This window comes from Sorex fumeus, unplaced genomic scaffold (assembly GCF_029834395.1).
Source record: "Sorex fumeus unplaced genomic scaffold, SorFum_2.1 ptg000003l, whole genome shotgun sequence".
Classification (NCBI taxonomy): domain Eukaryota; kingdom Metazoa; phylum Chordata; class Mammalia; order Eulipotyphla; family Soricidae; genus Sorex; species Sorex fumeus.
Window position 1 is genome coordinate 60,212,874 of NW_026606060.1, and position 23,379 is coordinate 60,236,252.

At 36.0% G+C, this 23,379-nt stretch overlaps 2 protein-coding genes across 2 annotated transcripts; both read right to left on the bottom strand.

Moving 5' to 3' along the window:
• Window positions 1–1,279: 1,279 nt before the first annotated feature.
• On the bottom strand, window positions 1,280–2,170 carry LOC130024411 (taste receptor type 2 member 30-like). Its single transcript, XM_056115150.1, has one exon. The coding sequence runs from the start codon at window positions 2,168–2,170 to the stop codon at window positions 1,280–1,282; it is 891 nt and encodes a 296-aa protein (XP_055971125.1).
• Window positions 2,171–9,599: 7,429 nt separating this feature from the next.
• Window positions 9,600–10,523, bottom strand: LOC130024420 (taste receptor type 2 member 42-like). The gene has a single exon (XM_056115163.1). It carries the CDS (start codon window positions 10,521–10,523, stop codon window positions 9,600–9,602), a length of 924 nt encoding a protein of 307 aa, XP_055971138.1.
• Between the last annotated feature and the right edge of the window lie 12,856 nt (window positions 10,524–23,379).

Genomic DNA, 23,379 nt, shown 5'->3' on the forward strand with positions numbered 1-23,379 from the left:
CAAATTATTTTATCATGATTTTTCACATGATTGAAAAATAACAGATCTTAAAACTTTTCCCTTTGTTTATAAAAATATCACTGATGGCATTTTAATATATTTTAGTATATGCAGAATAGACATTGGATTATGTGTTATGATTTTTATATTTCCCTATGCAAACTTTTATAAGACAAGAAATAATCGAATCTTTTTTAGTACAGTGGAAAGGAAATTTGCATAGGAAATTGAGACTTGACCGGTAATTCACAGGGACCAGGTTAGGGGAAAATTAAATAATTTGACATCTGATATAACTTCTCGAGCGGGCCCAGTAACGTCTCCATTGGAGACTTTGTTGTTACTGTGTTTGGCATATCGAATACATCACGGGGAGCTTGCCAGGCTCTGCTGTGCGGGCGAGATACTCTCGGTAGCTTGCCGGGCTCTCCGAGAGGGGCGGAGGAATCGAACTCGGGTTGGCCATGTTGGCTGTGTACAAGGCAAATGCCCTACCGCTGTGCTATCGCTCCAGCCCAGCTTTATATAACTTCTAAAAAATAATATTCTTGGTAATAAACTGAAGGGAAAGTTTCTTTCCTAACTTTCCCACTGGGAAACTGAAAACACTAAAAACTTTTCTTCCTTCTGCAGTTTATTAAAGAACTGCCTCTTTTCCTAAGCTTCACACATTTTGTATAATTTAACGTTCTTTAATACTTCCTGTTATCCATATGTGCAGAATTTCTAGAATGTCAGTCATGAATTTCACTGCACACATATTTTCTTAAAAACAGTTCTAGATGATCCCTGTTTCTGAGCAAGACTATTCTGATAGAATAACGTTCATCTCAAACATACCTCCACATTCCCTTTCCCATTCTAAAGACAGAACACTCAAACACTTGAAAGGAACAAATTAGAACAGAACATAGTAATAATTTCTGAGATACATTAATGATTCTTAGATATTCATAAACATAAACTATATAATTTGGAAGATAATAAAGTACGTAGGTGAAATGCCCAGGGCATGATAATTATAAAGAATTTCTTACAATATTTTGTAACATTTGGTTGCTTTTCTGAAAAAGATGAGCTAGCAATTTTTCTCTATTCTTTTCCTAAAATCCATTTATACATAGGATATGTGACATGCTTAGGTCAAGACTTTTATGTCCAAATCTTTGGAAATGATCCAGTTATACATAAAGCAACCTGAGTAAAAAGTTATAGACTCATGAGTTCATTTTTTCATGACATGTGTCCCCACTTATTTCTTTCCTCTTGGCTGGATCCTCTACTGCCACAGAAGTGACAGAAAGACTTCTTTTAGTTTCTTATTTCCCAAAATCAGAAAAAATGAATGACTTGAAGGATACAGGGCTAATAGAATCTGGCAAACATGAAAGAATGATTCGTTTTTCAACATTTCTGAATTCCAGATTGAGATGATTACAGTCACAAAGTAACTGGTGTAGAGCAAGAGAAAGGAGGTCATAGTCTGCATGGCTCTGATGTGGACCTTGGTGCTGAGATCTTGAGGTTCTTTGCCATTCATTTTCATCTTCTTGAAATGTTTCCATAGGGAAAAGATTAACAGCAGAAAAGATATCAGAGACATAGTGAAAGGTATAAAGTTTGATATTATGAAGACAGTCATGTTGGACTGTCGCACAATGTCATTCCATTTGGTCTTCCAAGTTACATTTCCACTGCATTCATTCTTCCACACACTTTCATCTGTGCTTGCCTTTACAAGATGAAAAGCCAAAGAAGGCAAGCTCCCCAGCAGCAATATAAAGATAACTCTGTTAACTCTTTTTTTAAAATAAAAAAACAGAACACTAGAAAAGCTGACGATCTTGAGCAAATAGAATACGCTGAGACTAATAACAAGCCAGATGCTAAAATGGTTGCTCACTATCCAGACAATATTACCGACAATAAATACTTCTAAACTATATGAAGCTGCATTAAACATGGTTACAATCCAATTCATTTCTATTACCCAGAGCAAACCCATTCTGGAGATGGCCAAAACTGTGAGTATTTGATCTACGAAGGCAACCTTTCGTCTCTTGACCCAGTCAATACAGTTCACCAGCACAATGAAGCCATTGGCAAAATTTCCTAGAATAAATTCTGTCAATAAAAGGATGGAAAAAACAGTTGTCAGAAAGGTTATCATTCCTAGGGGGAAAGTCAAACCTAAAATCACTAAAATTTCTCGTTGTGACCCTTTAATACTCAGATCTTAATTCTATGAGCACATGGTACCTGAATGTGCATAAAATCCTCATTTTAATTCTGACATCAGTGTTAAGATGAAAACAACCAAGGTGTGATAATATAAAAGCTTAAATATTGTCTTTCAATGAGCTATTTGATAAATGCTGCCGTCCCAAACATCTCAAATTATCTCTGTTCATCCATTTTATGTCTTTACTATGTCAGATGCCCTATTTTGTAACTGATGATGATGTAAATGCCAAACACTCATTTGCGAGCATGCAAATCAGGACATATTTTCTTTCATTGTTTTGCAATTTTCCTCTGTGACCTCTCCATCATTTTTATTCACTAACATTGTCATTTAGTAAAATTTTAAATCCAATACAGCACCAGAGAGAGTGGACTGAGTGTACACTTTGCATGCAGGAGGCCCAGGTTCAATTCCCAGCACTGCAGGATTCTCTGAACATGTATTAACAAGTGTGGTCCACAAACTCCACTCAGTAAGGCCTCCAAACAAAAAAATTAAATTTAAATAATCAAAAAAATGAAATCCAATAAGCTTACCATAAAATGAGTATTTGAAGTATTAAATAAAGATTTATCATCTTCACTATGAACTTTTGTTTTTAATGTCAGATTTAAATAGAAAGAACCCAAGTTGTTTCTGTCTAAGTATCAAGGTCTATTTGGGAGTAAAGAGTTTCTAAAAGTTGCGTAAGGACAACATATATTTAAGTGTACTTTTTTCTTAAATTTTATGAATACACACACATACTCATAAATGCACCACAGGCCTCATTAATAAAAGTTAAAGTCCCATACTTTACAAAATAAAAAATATCCCCCAGAAGTTTCTCTAGATTTAAATCCACAATTTCTCTCATTCCATTTCTTAGCCTTTTAATAATAGTTACCAGATATCTCTCTCATACTAGGACTTTAATAAAATTTCTCTCTGGTCAATTTAATATTTGTTTTGACTCTTCAAACTAAGTATTCAATGTCTTAGAACTATTTCTTTATTTCAAAAGAACATGTAGTTTCTGTACTAGAGTCTACATGTCACTAATTAGGAATATTCACATTTATTTTTTGTTTAATTCATTTTGACTTCTTAATAAAAAGGTAGCTTCTGCCTCTCTTTGAATTTTATGCACTTCCAATTTTATTGAAAATGGTTTTTAAATACACGTATATGAAATAAATGCATTGGTTTTTCTCCCTCTTATTTCCTTATCTGATGATATAAAAATATATGAATTTATTCAAGTATTGATCATTTCTTTTTACTTTTGGGTTACACCTGGAAGTGCTCTGGGATTACTCCAGGGTTTCTGCTCAAGCATTACTCCTGTAGTATTCAGGGTACCAGATATAGTGTTGGTGATCATATTGGGGTCAGCTGCATGCAAGGCAAGCACATTACATTCTGTATTATCTTTCTGGCCCTTCATGTGTTTATAGTTTATCTCATAGCTGGCTTTTTAAACTTTATTGAGGTGCTATGGTTTATAATAATTTAACACACATCATTCCAACAGCAAACCTACCACCAGAGAATACACACTTCCCTGCACCAAGGTCCTAGAGATCTCTCCCGATCAATCCCTGCTCCCACCTCCAACCTCAGTTCTGTGGACCAACTCTCTAGTTTTGTTTCCTTGGACCATTTTCTGCTCCCATACTGTGTGTCTTTAAGTCCCACATAAGAAGAGCTCATTCTGAGAACAAAAGGGAATGCCCTGCCACAGAGGCAGGGTGGGATGGAGGGGATGAGGGGGTGGGAGGGATACTGAGTTCCGTGGTGGTGGAAGATGGACACTGGTGGAGGGATGAGTACTTGATCATTGTATAACTGAAACCCAAGCATAAAAATTTGTAAGTCTACAACTGTACCTCATGGTGTTTCACTAATAAAAAATAAATAAATAAATAAATAAATTTAAAATTTTTTTTAAAAAAAAAAAGAAGAGCTGGGGCTGGAGCGATAGCACAGTGGGTAGGGCGATTGCCTTGCACGCAGCCAACATGGCCGACACAGGTTCGATTCCCAGCATCCCATATGGTCACCCGAGCACCGCCAGGAGTGATTCCTGAGTGCATGAGCCAGGAGTAACCCCTGAGCATCGCCGGGTGTGACCCAAAAAGCAAAAAAAAAAAAAAAGAAGAGCTCATTCTGCATCTGTAGCTTTCATTCTGAATGACTTGACTCTGTCTCATAATTTTTAATTTCATAAAATCAAGATCTTACTTCCTCTTCTGGGGACGAGGTTATCTTGCTTTGTATGTACACATGTTATATTACGTTCTGTAGAATATTAATTTTTTACTTCATTTGTAAATCAACTGTACTATTAGGAAATGTATACACTGCCAAATTCTCTGGGAGTAGAGTTGTGGTAATTAATTTTTAATAAATTTTTATTGATTGAAATTCTGTGGCTTGCAATATTATTAATGATGGTTTCTCATACACATAATTCTAACACCACACGCATCACCAATGTACCCATCTCCCTTTCCTAAGACATCAATGCCTCTCCCTTTCAACAACCCCCTCTCCCACCACCAACAACAACTCAATTGTGTGGATCAGTTCTCCCATTGGCTTACTACCTCACTGCATATCTTTAAGTCCCACATATAAGAGAGATCAATCTGTATCGATACTTTTTCTTCCGATTGATTTCACTCAGCATGATATCCATATTGTTGAAAACTGTATGATTTTGTTCTTTCTTACAGCTGCATAGTATTTGTAATGGCTAGTGTTACATATAATTTTGACTGGGTCCAAAGGTGATCAGATACTGGTATAAATGTTTTACTGGGTATATCTGTCATGGTGTTCCTGGTTAAGATTAAACTTCCAATCAGTAAACTGAGTAAAGAAAATGCTCTCCTCATTGCATCTTACATTCTCAACCAGTCCATTGAGGGTCCAAAAAAAGCAAAAAACTGAGGAACAGAATTTACTCTTCCTTCTCTACCAGACTAATTTCAAGTTTCACATTGTTCACCAGACTTCAGACTTAAGAAGTGATTCAACATACAGCATTTCATCCTATTTCTCATGCTTGTAAACTCAGACTGAAAATTTGTCAGTGATTTCATGACTCTCCCTATGCAATATATCTTCTGATTTCTCAACTCCATAAATTCATGAAGTCATTAATTATCATAAATTTATATATGACATTATAACCTATACCTGCTTGTATTCTATTGATTTTTTTCCCAAGGGAAACCTAGCAGATATCGGTACATATGCTTATATTAAAATTTAACAAAAATTTTTCAAAAATATATTATATAAAATGTCATTATCATAAATAATGTATGTTGATAACAATGACTGTATAACCTGTTTATGATAAAAAAAATACATTGAGTCAAAAAAATAATGCTTTCAGGGCTGGATAAATAGTGTAGTGGGAAGGGGGTTTGCCTTGCACACTGCTAACCTGGGTTCAATCCCTGTATCCCTGTGGTCCTCTGAGCTCTGCCAGGAATGATTCCTGAGCACAGAGGTAGGAATAAGGCACTAGCACTGCTATCTGTGGCACCAAAACAAAAATAAATTAGTAATAATGATAAATGTTTTAAAGTTTTATAATGAAGCTGTAGCAAACTACCATATATTTGTTGGTTTACACACAAATTATTCTACAGTGCTGCTGAAGTTCACCAATCTAAAATCATCTGAAAATAATCCATCTAAATTAAACTTTCTCATCTTAGTCATATACTGATATATTATGATTCTAAATCATTTTTATCAATACACAGTATAAATTTATATGTTACTGCACATAGTGTTACATTTCATATCCTATTGACAGTTTTATTATCATTCTTCTTCTTGTATCCAGTACTATTGTAAGAGCAAGCATTATTGAGCAGAGATATTCCCATTAAGTGAACATTATGTCAGATCACTTGAAAATCAATGCTAAAATCATAGTGTATGCTGTTTAATAACACCTATAAGAATCCAGTGAAAGAAATGTTGAAAAGGATATGGCCTACAAGGTCTTTTACTGGGTACCCCTCATTGCAAAAATATTTATAAAAGATGTTAAGGATTGTGCTTCTTCCATAGAATTTAAGGTGCCACAGTAATCTCGAGGTAACCTACCTAGTCTGCTCTATTGAAAACCTATAACAAAAGAGTAGACTGAGGAAAGGCATATGAACATCTTATGTCCAACATCACAGTTGGTATTATAAAAAGAATCTAACCTGGAATTGGAGATGAAATAATTGCTAAAGAGGAATAAAGTTGTCATCAAAAGCATGGTTCCTTTATGGTTCTCTGTGTTGGAGTTTCTGAGACACACAGAGATTTGCTGATGAGATGTTCCCATTCTTTTCTTTTAAGATAATCCGAGATTTATTATTTTTTAAAATTTTTATTAGTGAAACATCATGAGGTACAGTTGTAGACCTACAAATTTTTGTGCTTGGGTTTCTGCTATTCAATGATCCAGTACCCATCCCTCCACCAGTGCCCATTCTCCAGCATTTACATTTTTTTTTTAATTTTTGTTAGTGAAACACCATGAGGTACAGTTGAAGATTTACAAATTTTTGTGCTTGGGTTTCAATTGTACAATGATCAAACACCCATCTCTCCACCAGTGCCCATTTTCCACCACCACGGGTCCCAGTATCCCTCCCACCCCCCTTTCCCCCATCCCACCCTACCTCTGTGGCAGGGCATTCCCCTTTGTTCTTTCTCTCCTTTTGGGTGTTGTGGTTTGCAAAAGAGGCATTGAGTGGCAATCATGTTTGGTCTATAGCCTACTTTCAGCATGCTTCTCCCATCCTGGGAGGATCCTCCTAGCACCCTTTATTTGGTGTTCCTTTCTCTATCTGAGCTCCCTTTTCCCCTAGCATGTTTGGCTGGACTCCAAGTCATGGAGCAAAACTCCTGGTACTAAACTCAGCCACTCTTGGAGATGTTCCCATTCTTGACCCATCAATGCCACTGACCCAATCCGTGAATCATTCCTAGTTATCTGAGATGGATTCTCCTGTTGCTGCCACCAGAAGGAAGACCTTTACTCTAAGGGAAATTTCTATCACACTGCCTAGAACTCTGGGGATTAATGCTAAGTAACTAGTTGATGTCATACATTTAAAACTAAAGAATGTTTGATTTCTAAGTAGAGTCACCTTGCCTTACTTTTGTTTTATACTAGGTAAATTATCCACAGTTTTAAGAAAGCAAAACCATTATCAACAGGATTAAAAATACAGAATCTAGAGAACAAAAGGGAATGCCCTGCCACAGAGGCAGGGTGGAATGGGGGGATGGGGGGGTGGGAGGGATCCTGGGATCCGTGGTGGTAGAAAATGGGCACTGGTGGAGGAATGGGTACTTGATCATTGTATAATTGAAACCCAAGCACAAAAATTTGTAAGTCTACAACTGTACCTCATGGTGTTTCACTAATAAAAATTTAAAAATAAATATACAAATAAGCAAACAAACAAACAAAAACAAAAAAAAAGAACTTTGATGGCATTCAGTGTGAAGTAAGTCAAAGAAAGACAAAAAAACATATTTTTATTCATATATGAAATCTGAAAACAAAACATAATAAAGCCTGAGTTCACAGAAACAAGGCAATCATTGCCAAAGGTAGGGGTTTGTTGGGTGACTGAATGGATGAAAAGGATTATAAAAAAAATACAAATTTTCATTTATAAATTTTCAATCATTGTTTGTAATGTGTATAGCATGGGAACAATAATGTATTGAGTATTTGAATGTTTCTGGGAGTAAATCTTAAAATTCTCATTGGATAAGAAAATATAATTATATGGTGAGAGATGTTAACTAGATTCATTTTGGGGTTCTCTGCACAATAAAAAAAAGTATCAAATTGTTATATGCCTGAAATAAATATCCTGCTCTTGTATGTCTCAGTTAAAAAGAAAACAGAAAACTCACAAAAGACACAGAATCTCAGTTAATTTTTTTTAAAATGTAATATATAAATTATGCAAATTATTATTGTAAAAATTTAAAATATAAATCATCAAATAATACATAAGTGATGAAAAAGGGATGATGGTGATAACGATGATGAGGATGATTGAGGATGATGTAGTGACTGCAGCTAAAATGAGAGAACTCTACTGATAGATTGACTTTATACGTTTTCTAATAGGCATAGTGCATTGTCATAGAACACTACCACCTCCTCCTTTCTTACATCTTTTTCAGTCTCACAAAAGACCACTTTTGTCTATTACTTCATCAAGTTACTTATTTCTGATAATTTCCTTCCTACCTTTTTTCTTTTTTTGGCTTCTATCCAAAACATATCCCAGAATTAACAGCACCACACTTCACTTGCCTTTTCCTCTGAATAAGTACGTGTGACCCATATTGTTATTATATGGATTATAACAATGATAGCAATTTCTTTAATGCTTTCACAGGATAATTTGCAAACAAAATACCTCAGCCTGTTCATTTGCATTTTCAGCTATTGCTACTAACTATTTATTTTATAATTAAGTTAATATAGCACTACATGTACACAAACATCTAAATAGTCTACAAAAATAAACTCTATAGATCTGTTTATTTTTATTATACAATTTAAATATTCCATTGTATTGATAGAGCATAACTGATTTCATTTTTATTGCTGATGCTCATTTCTATGACATTTCAATTTTAACTATAAAGAATAATGATTATATAAACAATTTCACATATATGTTCTGACACACATCGACAAAAATATTCAATTACATTGAATAATATAGTACAGTTGGTAGTACAGTTAAGGACGTTGGATAAATTACTTATGTCAACCACATAATGCCATGCTGCTGCCAAAAGTTATTTTATGACTATATAATCATGATACATTATGTAAAAACTACTGCTCCTGCATATTCTTTCCAAAAATTAGTAATATCAGTAAAAGTGTGTGTACTTTTTTACTAATATAAAGCATTAGTAAATGCAACTTACACTTAATGTTTGATCACAATGTTACTGTTTTTATACTGAGATTATGACTAGCTCAAGAAATGACTACAATATTATGCACATGTCTCATTGTTTATTACTATACCATTAACAAAGCTTGCAATGCTTCTATTTCTTAAATATTCTCATTACCTCAGGAATTTATATATCAGAAAGACAAAAGGATATTTCTATTACACAAACATGTCAACTAATTTGGAAAAAAAATTAGTAGTTAAAGGCATATTGTAAGGGAAACCTCAGTGCTGTTTAGTAACTCATAAAAAGTCCCAATGAAACAAATGTTGAAATTGAAATTAACTTACAAAGTCTTCTATTATAGTATTTTCCAATAGAATACAAAACATTCATTCAAAATCTGTGGAAGTTAAGGTCTTGTTTTCCTTCCAGATAATTTAAGATGCCCAAGTATTCTCAGGGCACTTTGTCTTAACTTCCTGTTTCCCAAAATTATGATAAATGAATGGACTGAAGGAAAGGTCATTGAAAACATCATGATGATCATTATGGCCTGATACCTCTGTATCTCAAACAAAATCCAATTGGCAGTTAGACAGACAGTAAAGTAAATGATGAGGAGAAGGAGGAAGGCTGCCACTGATGTCATGGCTCTTCTATGAGCTTCTGTGTAGGAGTCCTTAGAGTTCAGGGACTTCAACTGCAAATTCTTGGTGTGCCTCACCAAGGACAAAAATAAAAGAACCAAAGAAGTCAAGGACAAGAGAAAAGGAATAACATAGATTAAACTAATAACAAGGCTATGCCGTTGAAAAGTTTCAGTTATGTCATTCAAAGTCATGTTTCTTTCGTAGACTCTGTAAGTACCCTTCCAATGCTCAATAAAACTATCCTGTATCAACAGGTTGACAAACAGTAAGAAGAAAGAGCCCAGGAAAAGCACAAGAACCACGCTGTTCATTCTCCACTTCAGCCAGATGAAAAGAGAGTTGGAGAAATTGGCTATTTTAAGAAAGTAGAAAATGCTTAAGCAAGTGGCAAACCAGGTGGCAAGGTGATGATTTAGAGTCCAAAGAACAGTAAATGCCCTTGCTAGTTCTCCAGTGGCATACAGATGTGGAAAAAAACCTACTATAAAAGAATCTGGTAGTGTGATCCACAGTTGAACAATTCTGGTCATTGCCAAACTGGTAAGGAGAAAGTCAACTGATGTGAACTTCCCATTCTTGACCCATTTCATGCAGTTGACCAGTGCAATGAATCCATTTCCCAGTGTTCCTAAAATAAATTCTCCTATTGTCAGTACCCAAAAAACTTTCACTGATGTTGACATTTTCATGAAAATGTTTCCAACATTACATGCCACTGACAGCTTTATTTAGTCAGCTGTGAGATGTCAACCAATCCTGATGCTTTCAGCCAATGTTATCTTCAAAATTGCTGAAAGTATAACCAAACTTCAACAAGGTGATATAGTTTCAGAAACCTTCATTAAAAAGATAGTTCATTCTCACTGAACTGTAATTCCAGCATGAAATCAAATTGTTCTATTAAGAGATACAAAGCATCCATATGTTTTTATTAACATCAACTCTTTTAATTTCCAGAATAAATTTCAATAATGTTCACTTACCCTTGTCAACAACCTTACTCCACCAACTGCAAATTTCTGCTGTTGCTAATCACTAAAAAGGGTAAGGTCAAATATGTCAATAGGTAAATATAAGAGAAATGTATTCTGTGCTTCATATCCTTAGCCAAACATAATGCAAATATTTTATATTTTGAATAGATCTCTTGATAAGAGAGTTAACATAATTCATTTTTCTCTTCAAAAATGTCCTTCTACTTCTCAAGTAATTTTGTTGACTAAATATGGTTATAAAAAGTTAATGAAATTTAATAATTTAAATATAATAAAATGTTTACCAGGCCAGAGCAATAGCATAGCGGGTAGGGTGTTTGCCTTGCATGTGGCTGACCTGGGTTTGATTCTTGCAAGTTACTGAGTGTTCTGCCCGCACAGCAAAGCTTGGCAAGCTACCTGTGACATATTCAATATGCCCAAAACCGTAACAACAAATCTCCTGATGGAGACGATACTGGTGCCCGCTCGAGAAAAATCAATGAAAATCGATGAACAACGGGAGGACAGTGCTACTGTGCCACCACTGTCAATCCCAATCCAAATCCAAATCCAAAATGTTTACCAAAATTCACATCCAAGTCTTAGAATAAATAACTACAGCTTCAGCATGATAATACAAAAGCTGCAATAAAAATTAAGAGCAAAACATGAAATGCATATGGGGCAGGTAAAAAGATTCTATAGTGAGGAACCAATTACGATTATGAATATAGGAACATTAAATGTGAATTGGATTTCTTTACAGTTTGTGAAGGAATAGAAAAAAGAACTTGATACAAATTTACTGTTAGGGTTGGATGTCCTAAAGATCGCACAAATCAATGAGCTAATGAGCTCTGTGTTTTAAAATTTTATTTGGCACAGGTCAAACAAGCATTGAGTTCAGAAAGCTGAAAAACCTGAGAAGGCTGAGAGGTCAGGGCCATCTCTTCCAGTAGGAGAGCCACTCCCCCCCCTTGTTTCCAGGGTCCTTTTATACTCTAAAAACACAAGAGGCTTTCCTAACCATCTTGTGCCACTCCCTAGTGATCTTTTCCTTGATTGGTTCGGTTGTTATCTCCGCCGACTTCATGCAGGGTTAATTCTGCTTTTTCGACTGGTCCCCATAAATGGATGAGAGTAGTTCTGCGTTTTCGGCTGATTCCCATAAATGGGGGTTATCTGGTTCAACAGAAAGTTACTGGCAACAGCTTTGCTTTTCTGAAATGGCTTTGTGTATGGTAAGCAAGGCTAAGTATTAGAGGAGTGGAGTAGCCCTTTATACTTACGTTGAAATTCTCAAAGTGAGATAAACTCGCTACAGTATGAGTTAATTAAAAATAACAGCTTCTATTTCACAATCACAGACTATCAGGATTGAAAAGTTTCTCAGGCCATCCAACTTCCAGGGCTCAAGTTCCTCTTCTTTTCTGATTTCTGGGCTGTCAAGAAGCTGTAGCTCCCAGTCTTCCTTACAGGTATGTCTGCCATGTGCGAACTCTGAAAAATATTCTGTGTTCCATCTTCCTTTTTCCCAGACAACACTTCAGCTGCCAAACAGAGAAAGTCCTGTCTCAGCCACTTACTTCCCCAAACCTAGATGAATGGGTGATTTTTTAAAAAAATTAAAAGAGTATTGCGAAGTATAAGAACCAGTCTGTTAGCAGCCTATTAAAATTCCAAAATGAGATGGTTATTTCAAGGAAGTAAATGACAAATCATATGAGAAGGGAGGTCACTGTCTTGTACGGCTGTGATATGGACCTTGGTCTTAGGATCTTGGCATTCTCGCTACTGAGCTACATCTTCTTAGAAAGTTTCCACAAGGGAATGATCAGCATCACAAGAAATATTGGGCTCTTCTAGCCCATGCTCTCCCTTGGGCACATCATCTTGCTTGCTTGTCTCTGTTTCTTTGCTTGCTTATTTTCACTTTGGAGAAGCCCCTATTGTCTCTTGAACATCTCATTCTCCCCTCATATTTTTCTAAATAGGTTTCAATAAAAGTTATCTTGTTTTACCCAAAAGGAGCTGGGGAGGTGGGGAGAAAAGAAATACCAGGGACAGGGTAAAAAAATACGCAGTTAACTACCAAATGTATAGTATAATTAGAAACTGTACAATTTTTCTGGTCTACCAGTGATATTCCTTCATTTTCTTTCATCAGCATATCCTCTGCAAGTCAAGAAACCAAACAGACCAATCTTCAGAAGTATGATGAGAACTACACCTTTAATTCTCAGTATATTTATACTGAGGCTGGTGATAAGTTAGATGCGAAAATGAGTGGTTGATGTCCAAGAAATATAACCAGTAATCCCAAAAGCATTCAAACTGTGTCATTAAATTAAATTGAAGTTGAATTAAAGACTGAATTAAAGACAGTTTTATGTCAGTGTATTAATATTACCTAAGGAAAACCAGATCTAAAGACTGAAATGTGAGCATTTGATCCACTGAGGAGATCTTTTGTATCTTTGTCCAATCTATGCAGTTCACCAGCACTGTGAAGGCATTGGAAAACTTCCTAGAACAAATTGTGCTATTACTAGGATGGGAAGAATGAACCCTAGTAAATTCATCTTGTCTGGGCAGGGATGGGACAAGCACCATCTAAATCTTGTAGGATGGAAGAGCACCATCTAAATCTTGAGTGTTGGTTTCTTGACCTTGTGTATGTGAAGTTGATCTTGGAATAGGTATGGAATACTTGTGTTTTTTCCTTCAATTCTCTCACCGATGTCACAAGGAAAGCAACAAAGTATGCTCACAATGGAAGCAATGCTGTTTTAACCAAAAAAAAAAAAATTTAATATTTCCTACCAGCTCAAATAGACTTCTTTTATTGTACTGTGCATTCTTTCCACAGACTGGGGTATTTCATATCCCATATTTCATTGACATTTGAGTGGACGCTGAACTTCCATTTGTCAGCAGGCAAATAAGGACAGTAAATATTTCCATTCTCTTCTTTGTTTAATCTTTTATAACATGTGCTCCTCAACTCAGACATTAGAAACATATAGAACACAGTCTATATAATCAAGTGAATTTTCACCAGAATTTTTAATTTTTAATCTCATCACTCCATTTCTAATTTTAATATAAGATTTATTGGAAAGGAATCCAAGATTTTGCTCTCGAAAACATCCTAGATTTTCTAGGGAGTCCCAAGAAGATCAATACCCCCTAAAAACTAATACCTATTATAACATAATTGTCTACAAACTTATTTAGACAAATCTTATTTAGACAATTGCACACAAACATATTTAGACAAATCTCGCCATTATGGAAGCAAGTAGCATCTTTTAGTTACCAGGCACAAAATCAGTTTAAGAAAGATTATCTACGTTTATCTCTCTATCCTTGCTAGCAGGCTTAGAAAAAACTTATTCATAACTCTCTAATGTGAGTTGGGCCTGGGAGATATGCTAGTGTGCATGCATTTAGGAGGCCTGGGCTCAGGCTTCAGCACAGCATGGTCTCGTAAGGACCACCAGGACAGATTACCAAGTAGCAAGCCTGGAGTATCCATTAAGTATCACTGGTATGACCCAAAAATCAAAACCCAAAATAGAAAAGACAAAATATGCTTGGTTTGGTTTTCTTGCTCTTTATTTTAGTGTAAATCTGCTAAATAGAATTATGCAATCATTATTTTGGTATTCATAGTTGTAAGCAAAATTCTCACATCTGCTTATTTGCATTTTTAAGGTCCTGTGACCAAGTGGTTATTTTATTAAAGTAGTCAAATAGCATTACACATGTACAAACATACCCAAACGTCATGCAAAACATTCTATAGATCTGGGGCCAGAGCGACAATACAGAGGGAAAGGCTCTTGGCCTTGCACACAACTGAACTGGGTTTGATACTGGTCCCCAATTCCTCCTCAGACTGATTCCTGAGCACAGTGCCTGAGTGCAGACAGGAAGTAAGCCGTGAGCACAGCCAGATGTGGCCCAAAAAAACAAACAATCTACTGAGAGTAGACTATAGACAGAACATGATGACTACTTAATACCTGCATTGCAGACCACAACACCCTAAAGGAGAGAGAGAGAGAGAGAGAGAGAGAGAGAGAGAGAGAGAGAGAGAGAAAGAGAGAGAGTAAACAGGGAATTCACCTGCCACAGAGGCAGGGGGTGGGGGGGAATGGGGGAAATGTGAGAGGGATGCTGAGAACACTGGTGGTGGAGAATGGGCATTAGTGGACGGATGGGTACTCAATCATTGTATGACTGAAACGTAAACACAAAAGTTTGTAAGTCTGTAACTGCATCTCATGGTGATTCATTAAAATAAAATAATAATTAAAAAACAATCTATGGTTCTGTTATATTCTTTTCATTGTTGAATGCAATATATTATTGCATCTAATATGTTATCTAACATACAATGTTACATCTAATATATTATTTATATAATAAAATACTATTTATACAATAAAATAATATGCTATTTCATTGTGTTGACAGCCATAATTGACTCATTATTTTGATTCATATTATCACATTCAATACTTTGATTCATACATTGATTCATATTATGACAATAATTCATAATTATTTTATTACTCATGAACATTTTGATGATTTCTCAATCCCTTAAGAACAATGATTATATAAACATATATATGCATACACATGCATCACTGTATCACTGTCACTGTCATCCCGTTGCTCCATCGATTTGCTCGAGTGGGCACCAGTAATGTCTCCATTGTGAGACTTGTTGTCACTGTTTTCGGCATATTGAAGACGCCATGAGGAGCTTGCCAAGCTCTGCCCTGCAGGCAGGATACTTTCGGTAGCTTGAGAGGGACAGAGGAATCGAACCTGGGTCAGCCGCGTGCAAGGCAAACACCCTACCCACTGTGCTATCGCTCCAGCCCTATATGTATTTATATACTATATGTATTCTTTTATATACAATGAGAAAACAACTAAGGATCTTGGATCTTGGAATACCATTCTTTACTTGAATCATGTTATACCGTGTTGTTATGAAAAGTCATTTTAGCAACGTATAATCCTCTATAATACATAAAAATTCTCATTGTTTCATAGCTTTTCCAAAAATAGAATTATCAGAAAATATTTACAAATTTTACGTATATGAATATTATTATACTTAACTTCAACTTAATATTTATAACCATTTTCCTATTCAATTTTTTAAATATTTAGTTCAGAAAAATTCTACAATTTTATATTCACTTGTCATTGTTTATTACTATAGCATGAAATTGCTTTAAAACATTTCCTTTTTGGGAATGCCCTGCCACAGAGGCAGGGTGGGATGGGGGAGATGGGGGTGGGAGGGATATTATCCATGGTGGTGGAAAATGGGCACTGGTGGAGGGATGGGTATTTGATCATTGTATAATCGAAACCCAAGCACAAAAAATTGTAAATCTACAACTATACCTCACGGTGTTTCACTAATAAAAATTTTAAAAAAACATTTCCTTTTTGTTCATTACACATTCCTATATTGCCACAAGTTTTGACATAGCAAAGATATTTCCATGGTACAAACATGTCACCGTATTTTGAGAAAATGACTAAAGTCATATTGTAAGGAAAAATCTCAGTGCTGTTTACTAACACACAAAAGGTCCCAATGAGGATCAGAGATATAGTACAGAAGTTAAGGTGTTGCCTTATATGTGGTGAAACCACATATGGTCCCCGCCACCCCCCCCCCCCCCAGTAACACCAGGAGTGATCCTTGAGCACAGAGCTAGGATCCTGAGCATCACCAGGTGTAGCACAAAATACAAACAAACGAAAAAATAGGTCCCAATGAAAGAAATGTTGACTTTAAAGTGAATTTATAAAGTCTTCTATCAAAACATTTCCACGCAGAATACAAAATTCTTTTTCAAAATCTATGAAATGAGATATTTGGGTTTTCTTCCAGAGAGTTTAAGATAACACAGCAGTCTCAGGAGAATCCGCGTGAGCTTTCTGTTTCCCAAAATTATAACAAATGAGTGACCTAAGAGAAAGATAGTTGAAAGCATCGTGGCCACCAAATTGGCCTGAAACATTTCTCCCGTCAAGAAGATCCAATTGGCTGATACAATGGAAAGAAAGTAAATCAGGAAGAGGAGAAGGAAAGCGGCTATCATCTTCATGGCTCTTTTATGGGCCTCTGTGCATGAGTCCCTGGGGTTTGGAGAGTTTAGCTGCCAATTCTTAGTGTGTCTCAACAAAGAAAGGAATAAAAGAAGCAAAGAAGTCAGGGACAGGAGAAATGGGGTAACAAAGATCAAGGAAAAAATAATGTAATCCAGACATAAACTCATACTCGCATGTGGATGCAGAGTCCCATTTCTTTCAGGTACACTATAAGTATTTATCCACAGCTCACTAACAGTATCCTTCTCCGCCAGGTCAACAGACAGTATGAAGAAAGAGCCCAGGAAAATCATAAGAACCACTCTCTTCACTCTCCACTTCAGCCAGATGAAGAGGGAGTGGGAGAAAGTGGCTATTTTAAGAAAGTAAAAAATGCTTAAGCAAGTGGCAAACCAGGTGGTAAGGTGATTACTTAGTGTCCAAAGAACAGTAAATACCAATAGTAGCTTTCCATTGTGATACTTTTGAGGAAATACCCACATAAAGGAATCCAATAGTGTTACCCACAGTTGAATGATTCTGGCCATTGCCAAATTGAAAAGGATGAAATCAGCTGATGAGATCTTTCCATTCTTCACCCAATCCATGCAGTTGACCAGTGCAATTAATCCATTTCCCAGCATTCCTAAAAGGAATTCCCCAGTTGTCACTGACAGAAAAAATGCTTTCATTCCTTGTGACATTTCTGGGAAAATATTTTTGATGTTGTGTCTCACTGAAAGCTTCTAATTAATCAGTTGCACTGTCGCCAATATCATACCATTGATCTAGATGTGGAATCTTCTTTAGAAAATTATTCCATTTTCTTTGAACTATAATTCCAATGTTAAACTAAAGTTCTGTCAAGACATCTGTATCTTTCTATAATCGTAAACTATTATAATTTCCAGAATAACGATGTCATGTAGCCTTAGCAACATCCTTAGTCCCCCAACTGCTATATTTTACCTGTGCTAATGACTAAAAGGATGAAGTTAAGTGTGTCAGCATGCAAATATAAGAGACATTTTGTGCTACCAGTTCAATCATATTCCAAGCCATGCATTATGCAAACAGATTTTAAATAGAAACCATGAGAAGAAAATTAACATAATTCATTTTCATATTAATCGTATCTTCTACCTCTCAAATAATTTTGTTGGTTAAATATAATTTTAGACACAATTTAATGATATTTCATTTAAACTTAGTGTAATGTTTTTCAAAATGACACAAGTTTTAACATAGGAACTTCTAGAAAAATAGCTATAACTTTCACAGAACAATATAGAAACTATGTGAGACATTAAAAACAAAAGCATGTGCAGCTATGTTACAAGGGGGAACATTATGTGTGATTTTGAATTATTTTTCAATTTGCAAAATAAATAGAAAAAAAAGGGGGGGAAAGTTTGATTGTAGAGGGTATATGCCAGGAAAATTGTGCATTCATGGGCCTTTAAAGTTTAAACTTTGGGGGCTAGCATGATAGAATAGCAGGTTAAGGCACTTGCCTTGCTATGATTGACCAAGTTTGAAGTAATTCCTGAGTACAGAGCCAGAAATAACTCCTGAGCATTAGTAGGTATGGCCTCAATTCCAAAATTAAATAAATAAACAAATAAATAAATAAATAAATTTGAGGGGGGAGAGGAAGGAAAACTGGAAATATTGGTGGTAGAAAAAGTACACTAGTGGTGGGGTATAATCATTGTATGACTGAAACTCAAAGATGAAAACTGTAACTGTAGCTTACCGTGATTCAATTAAATTAAATAAATAAATTTCAAACTTTCTGTTATCTACTTGAAGCAGAAAATAAGCACAGTATTTACCTTATTTTATACATGTCTAATTTGTTTAGGGTAAAACATTATTTTATATTATTAATATCATAATGGCTCAGTTGAATTCACTTTCGCAGTTTATACATATTTTATCTGAATATTTGTCAATGCACTGAACGTTATGTTTACCTTGAAATGTGACTGAGCAGGGCTGGAGCGATAGCACAGTGGGTAGGGTCCTTGCCTTGCACGTTGCCTGACCCGGGTTCGATTCCCAGCATCCCATATAGTCCTCCCAGCACCGTCAGGAGTAATTCCTGAGTGCAGAGCCAGGAGTGACACCTCTGTGCATCGCTGGTTGTGACCCAAAAAGCAGAAAAAAGCAAAGGTGACTGAGCTAGAGATATAATTAATTTTAGGTAATTTGTTACTCTCTTACAGAGTCTCTCGGGGATTTGTTTGTTTTATCTTAACAGCAAGCTCAGGATTTTAAAATGTATTTCGAAGGGACCAGGAGAACTGGTCCGTGGTTGGAAGCTTGCCACAGTATATGTGGGCCGAAGGGCAGTTAAGATAGAGAAGAGACCATATGACAATAATAGTTGGAAACGATCACTTTGCACAGGAAATAAGTGTTCTGAGTGTTGAAAGTTGGTAAAGGGATATACCTGATAACTTTTCAGTACTTGTATTGCAAACCATAATGCCCAAAAGAAGAGAGAGAGAGAGAGAGAGAGAGAGAGAGAGAGAGAGAGAGAGAGAGAGGTTCCTGCCATAAAGGTGGGGAAAGCATGGCAAATAAAATGGGAATACTGGTGGTGGGAACATACACTGGTGAAGGGACAGGTGTTGGAACAATATATGACTGAAAGTCAATCATGAATAACTTTGTCTCTCACTAAAAAAAGTATTTAAAAATAAAATGTGTTCCTAGGGTCAGGAGATACTACAGTTAAGACACATGCCTAGCTGATCCAGTTTGATTACTAGCTGCATTTTCTGGGCAGCATCTCATCCTCCTGTTCTTGCACTAAACCAATGACCCCATTGACAGAGGAGTCGGGGAAAGCCCGCAAAACTCATGAACTCTACCTATAAACAAAAGATAAATTTCTATAATTTTTCTGCTAACTTGAGTAAAAATACATGAAGGGTCTATGTTATGTGTGTTCATTAGATTGCATATCCTGAAGTGTTCATAAAATTAATTTTTTTTTACTGAGCAAGAGAAAAAATGGACTTAAATGACAAAAATTCTCTGATTTTATAATTACTTTTGAGGCCTAACCTTAACCTTAGAACCTTAACCTTAACCTTATTGTGTAACCTTATAACCATCTATATATTTACAGTAAAGCATAGTTAATATAGCTTGACATGATCCATTGTAAATACAGAGAAATTAAAATTCTTCACTTTTACATAGATAAAATTTTATGAATAAGTGAAAACTGGTATAAAAACATGTAGAAATTCTCAAAATGAAATAAATGTACGACATGAATTAAATAAAGTGGGGACCCTTTGCTTTACAATAACTAACAGGCTATTAGAATTGAAAAGTCCCTGCGTGGCACCCAACTTCCATATCCCACATTCTTTTCCTTTCTTTTCCTTTCTTTTCTTTTCTTTTCTCTTTTCTTCTTTCCTTTCTTCCTTCCTTCTTTCCTTCCTTCTTTTCTTTCTTTGTTTCAGGCTACCTTTTGTGACGCTAGAAGTTCCACCCTGGTTCTGTGCTCAAGTATCACTCCCAGCAGTGCCAGGAACTGAACCTGGGTCAGCTACCTGCAAGATATGCACCTTAACTATCTCTCTGGTATCACAATGATTTTTTTCTCATTTTATTGAAGCATCATGGTTTACAATACTGTTAATGATCGTTTCATGTGTACATCATTCTAATACCACACCCACACCAGAGTGTCCACTTCCCTCTACCAATGTCTCAAGGACCCCACTCCCATGAGCCCCCTCCCCTCACCAGTTAAGTTCAGCTCTGTAAACCAACTCTCCAATTCTGTTGCCTTTGTCATTTGTTGTCCAATTTTTATACTTCTTCATATCCCACATATGAGAGAAATCACTCTGCATCTGTCCCCTTTCCTCCTGACTTCATTCAGCATGATAGCCTCGAGTTCCATCCACGTAATGGAAAATTGCATGATTTTGCCTTTTCTTATAGCTGAGTAATATTCTGTTCCATTTCTTGGCATCTACCCACAAGGCTTCCCATAAAAAAAAATAAATAAATAAACTTCAAAAAGACATTTGCACCCCCCATGCTCATTGCAGCATCATTCACAATAGGAAAGATCTAAAAACAACCCAAGTGCTCATGAACAGATGATTGGATAAAGAAACTGTAGTATATATGCTAAAGTAAGTTTTAAGTAGAGATATAGAGAAAAATATTGGCCATTCAAAAATCCATAAGTTGCCAAGGGAAAGCTAAATCATGATCACAATTATCCTGTTGTTCATTGATTGCCTCAAGCAGGCACCAATAACGTCTCCTTCATTCTAGCCCTTGAGATTTTAGAAAGTGCCATATTCAAGGCCCTTTCAGAGTCAGGAGAATGAGACCCATGGTTTTTGGCATATTGAGTACACCACGGGGAGTTTGCCAGACTCTTCTGTGCAGGCAGGTTGCTTTCGGGAGCCTACCAGGTTCTCCAAAGTAAGAACTAGATAATAAGATATCATGTGGCTGCGAATGCAGCCGTGTGCTTCCAGGAGCTGGGTTTTATAGTCTCTGTGTCTTGGCTGTTGATGGAATTACCTGGCGCCGGGGGCAGTTGGTGGGTACTACACCTACCTACTGGAAGATGGGGATCTGGGTGGAGGAGGCCCAGTCCCGATCTGAGCAGGTTTGGAGAGCTCAATCGGGGACCCGCATTCCTGTGTTCCTCTGCTGGTTCCTTCATGCTAAATAATTTGCACAAAATCTTACTTTTAAAGATGCTTATCCAGTTAAAAATTAGAAGAAACTACTTTCCAAACTCCATATGAGCACACATCAGCATAGAACACAGGTTGCAAGCATTGTTGGTCATTCATCATCTCAATTATAAAACCATCTTGGTTAAGTTTTTCACCCACTTGTATTGTCTAATAGCTCTCAGGACTACACATAACACATATAAAAAAAGATTCATAATGCATTCCTGAAAAATGACTTGCCTGAGGGGGAAAAAATGATAAGCAATATGTTAATCTTTCTTGTGTCTGCCCTTTTTTTTTATAAATACATTTAAAAAATTGCAATAAAACTAGAAAGAAAGTGTCATAGTTAAATCATTCCATGAGTTTGTTTTCTGTATGAAAACATGCATGACTGTTTACTCGCTTCCTCTCAGCGGAAACCTAAGCTTCCACAGAAATGACAAAAAAGCCTGTTTCAACTTCTTGTTTCCCCAAATCAGAAAAATCGAGTGACCTGAAGGATAGAGGATGAAGAGAGCAGTGTAAATCATGTGCACCGGTTTGTTCAGGAGCTTATTAATATTCCAAATTGAGAAGATTACTTCAAGAAAGTAAATTACATAAAGAAAGAGAAAGGTGAACAAGGTTTTCAAGGCTCTGACATGGATTTGCGTGCTGGCATCTTGGCATCCTTGGCCTCTGAGCTGTACCTTCTTGAGATGTTTCCACAGAGAAAAGATAAGCAGCACAAAAGATGTCAGAGACATGGTAAAGGGTATTAATTTAACTAGTAGATGTATAGTCCAATGTGAAGCCTTGACAATACGTCTGAATTCAGCCTTCCAAGTCACGTTTCCTTCATTTTCATTTATTATCATATTCTCATGAATACTTAAAGATGCAAGTTGCATAATCAAAAAGATTAAACTCCCCAACAGTATTTTGAGAAGTACAGTTTTAACCCTCTGCTTTAGGTAAAGAAATAGAAAGCTAGAGAAGTTGACTATCTTCAGTAAATAAAATATACTCAGACTTGCCGTAAACCAGATGTTAAAATGGGTGCTCGTTGTCCAGGCAATATGAATGAAAATTATTTTTTTAAAATAAAATAAAGCTGGATTAAACATAGTTACATGCCAATAGATTAGAACTACCCACAGCAAACTAATTCTGGAGACAGCCAGAGCTGTGAGCATTTGATCCACTAAGGAGATCTTTTGTCTCTTGACCCAGTCATTGCAGTTTACCAGCACTATGAAGCCATTGGCAAGATTCCCCAGAACAAATTCTGACAATACTAGAAAGGAAATAAGGCTCAAAATTGCCATGTCTTTTTTTCTTAAAAAAAAAGCCACTTCTAAAACCATTAATGTTGCCTCTTTTTACCTTAATTTCTATGAATAGCCAATTTTTGACTTAAATTTCTGATCCTTTTCAGTTCTGTCCAATGTCACGCAGGAAAGCAGTGGTGTATATGCTGATCATGAGATTCAATGCTATCTTTACAGAAAAATAAATTCCTATTAGTTCAAGTGGACTCCTTTTAATGAATAATCAGTCCTTGTCCTAAGGTATTTCATAAATGATGGTAGACTGAACACTGAGTTCTCATTTGCCAGCATGCAAATAAGGACAGAGTGACTTCCAGCTTCCCTTTGTTTCATCTTCCCATAACCGATTCATTCTTTTTAAAGCAAAGTTAAATAGCTTTATAGAATGAGGAC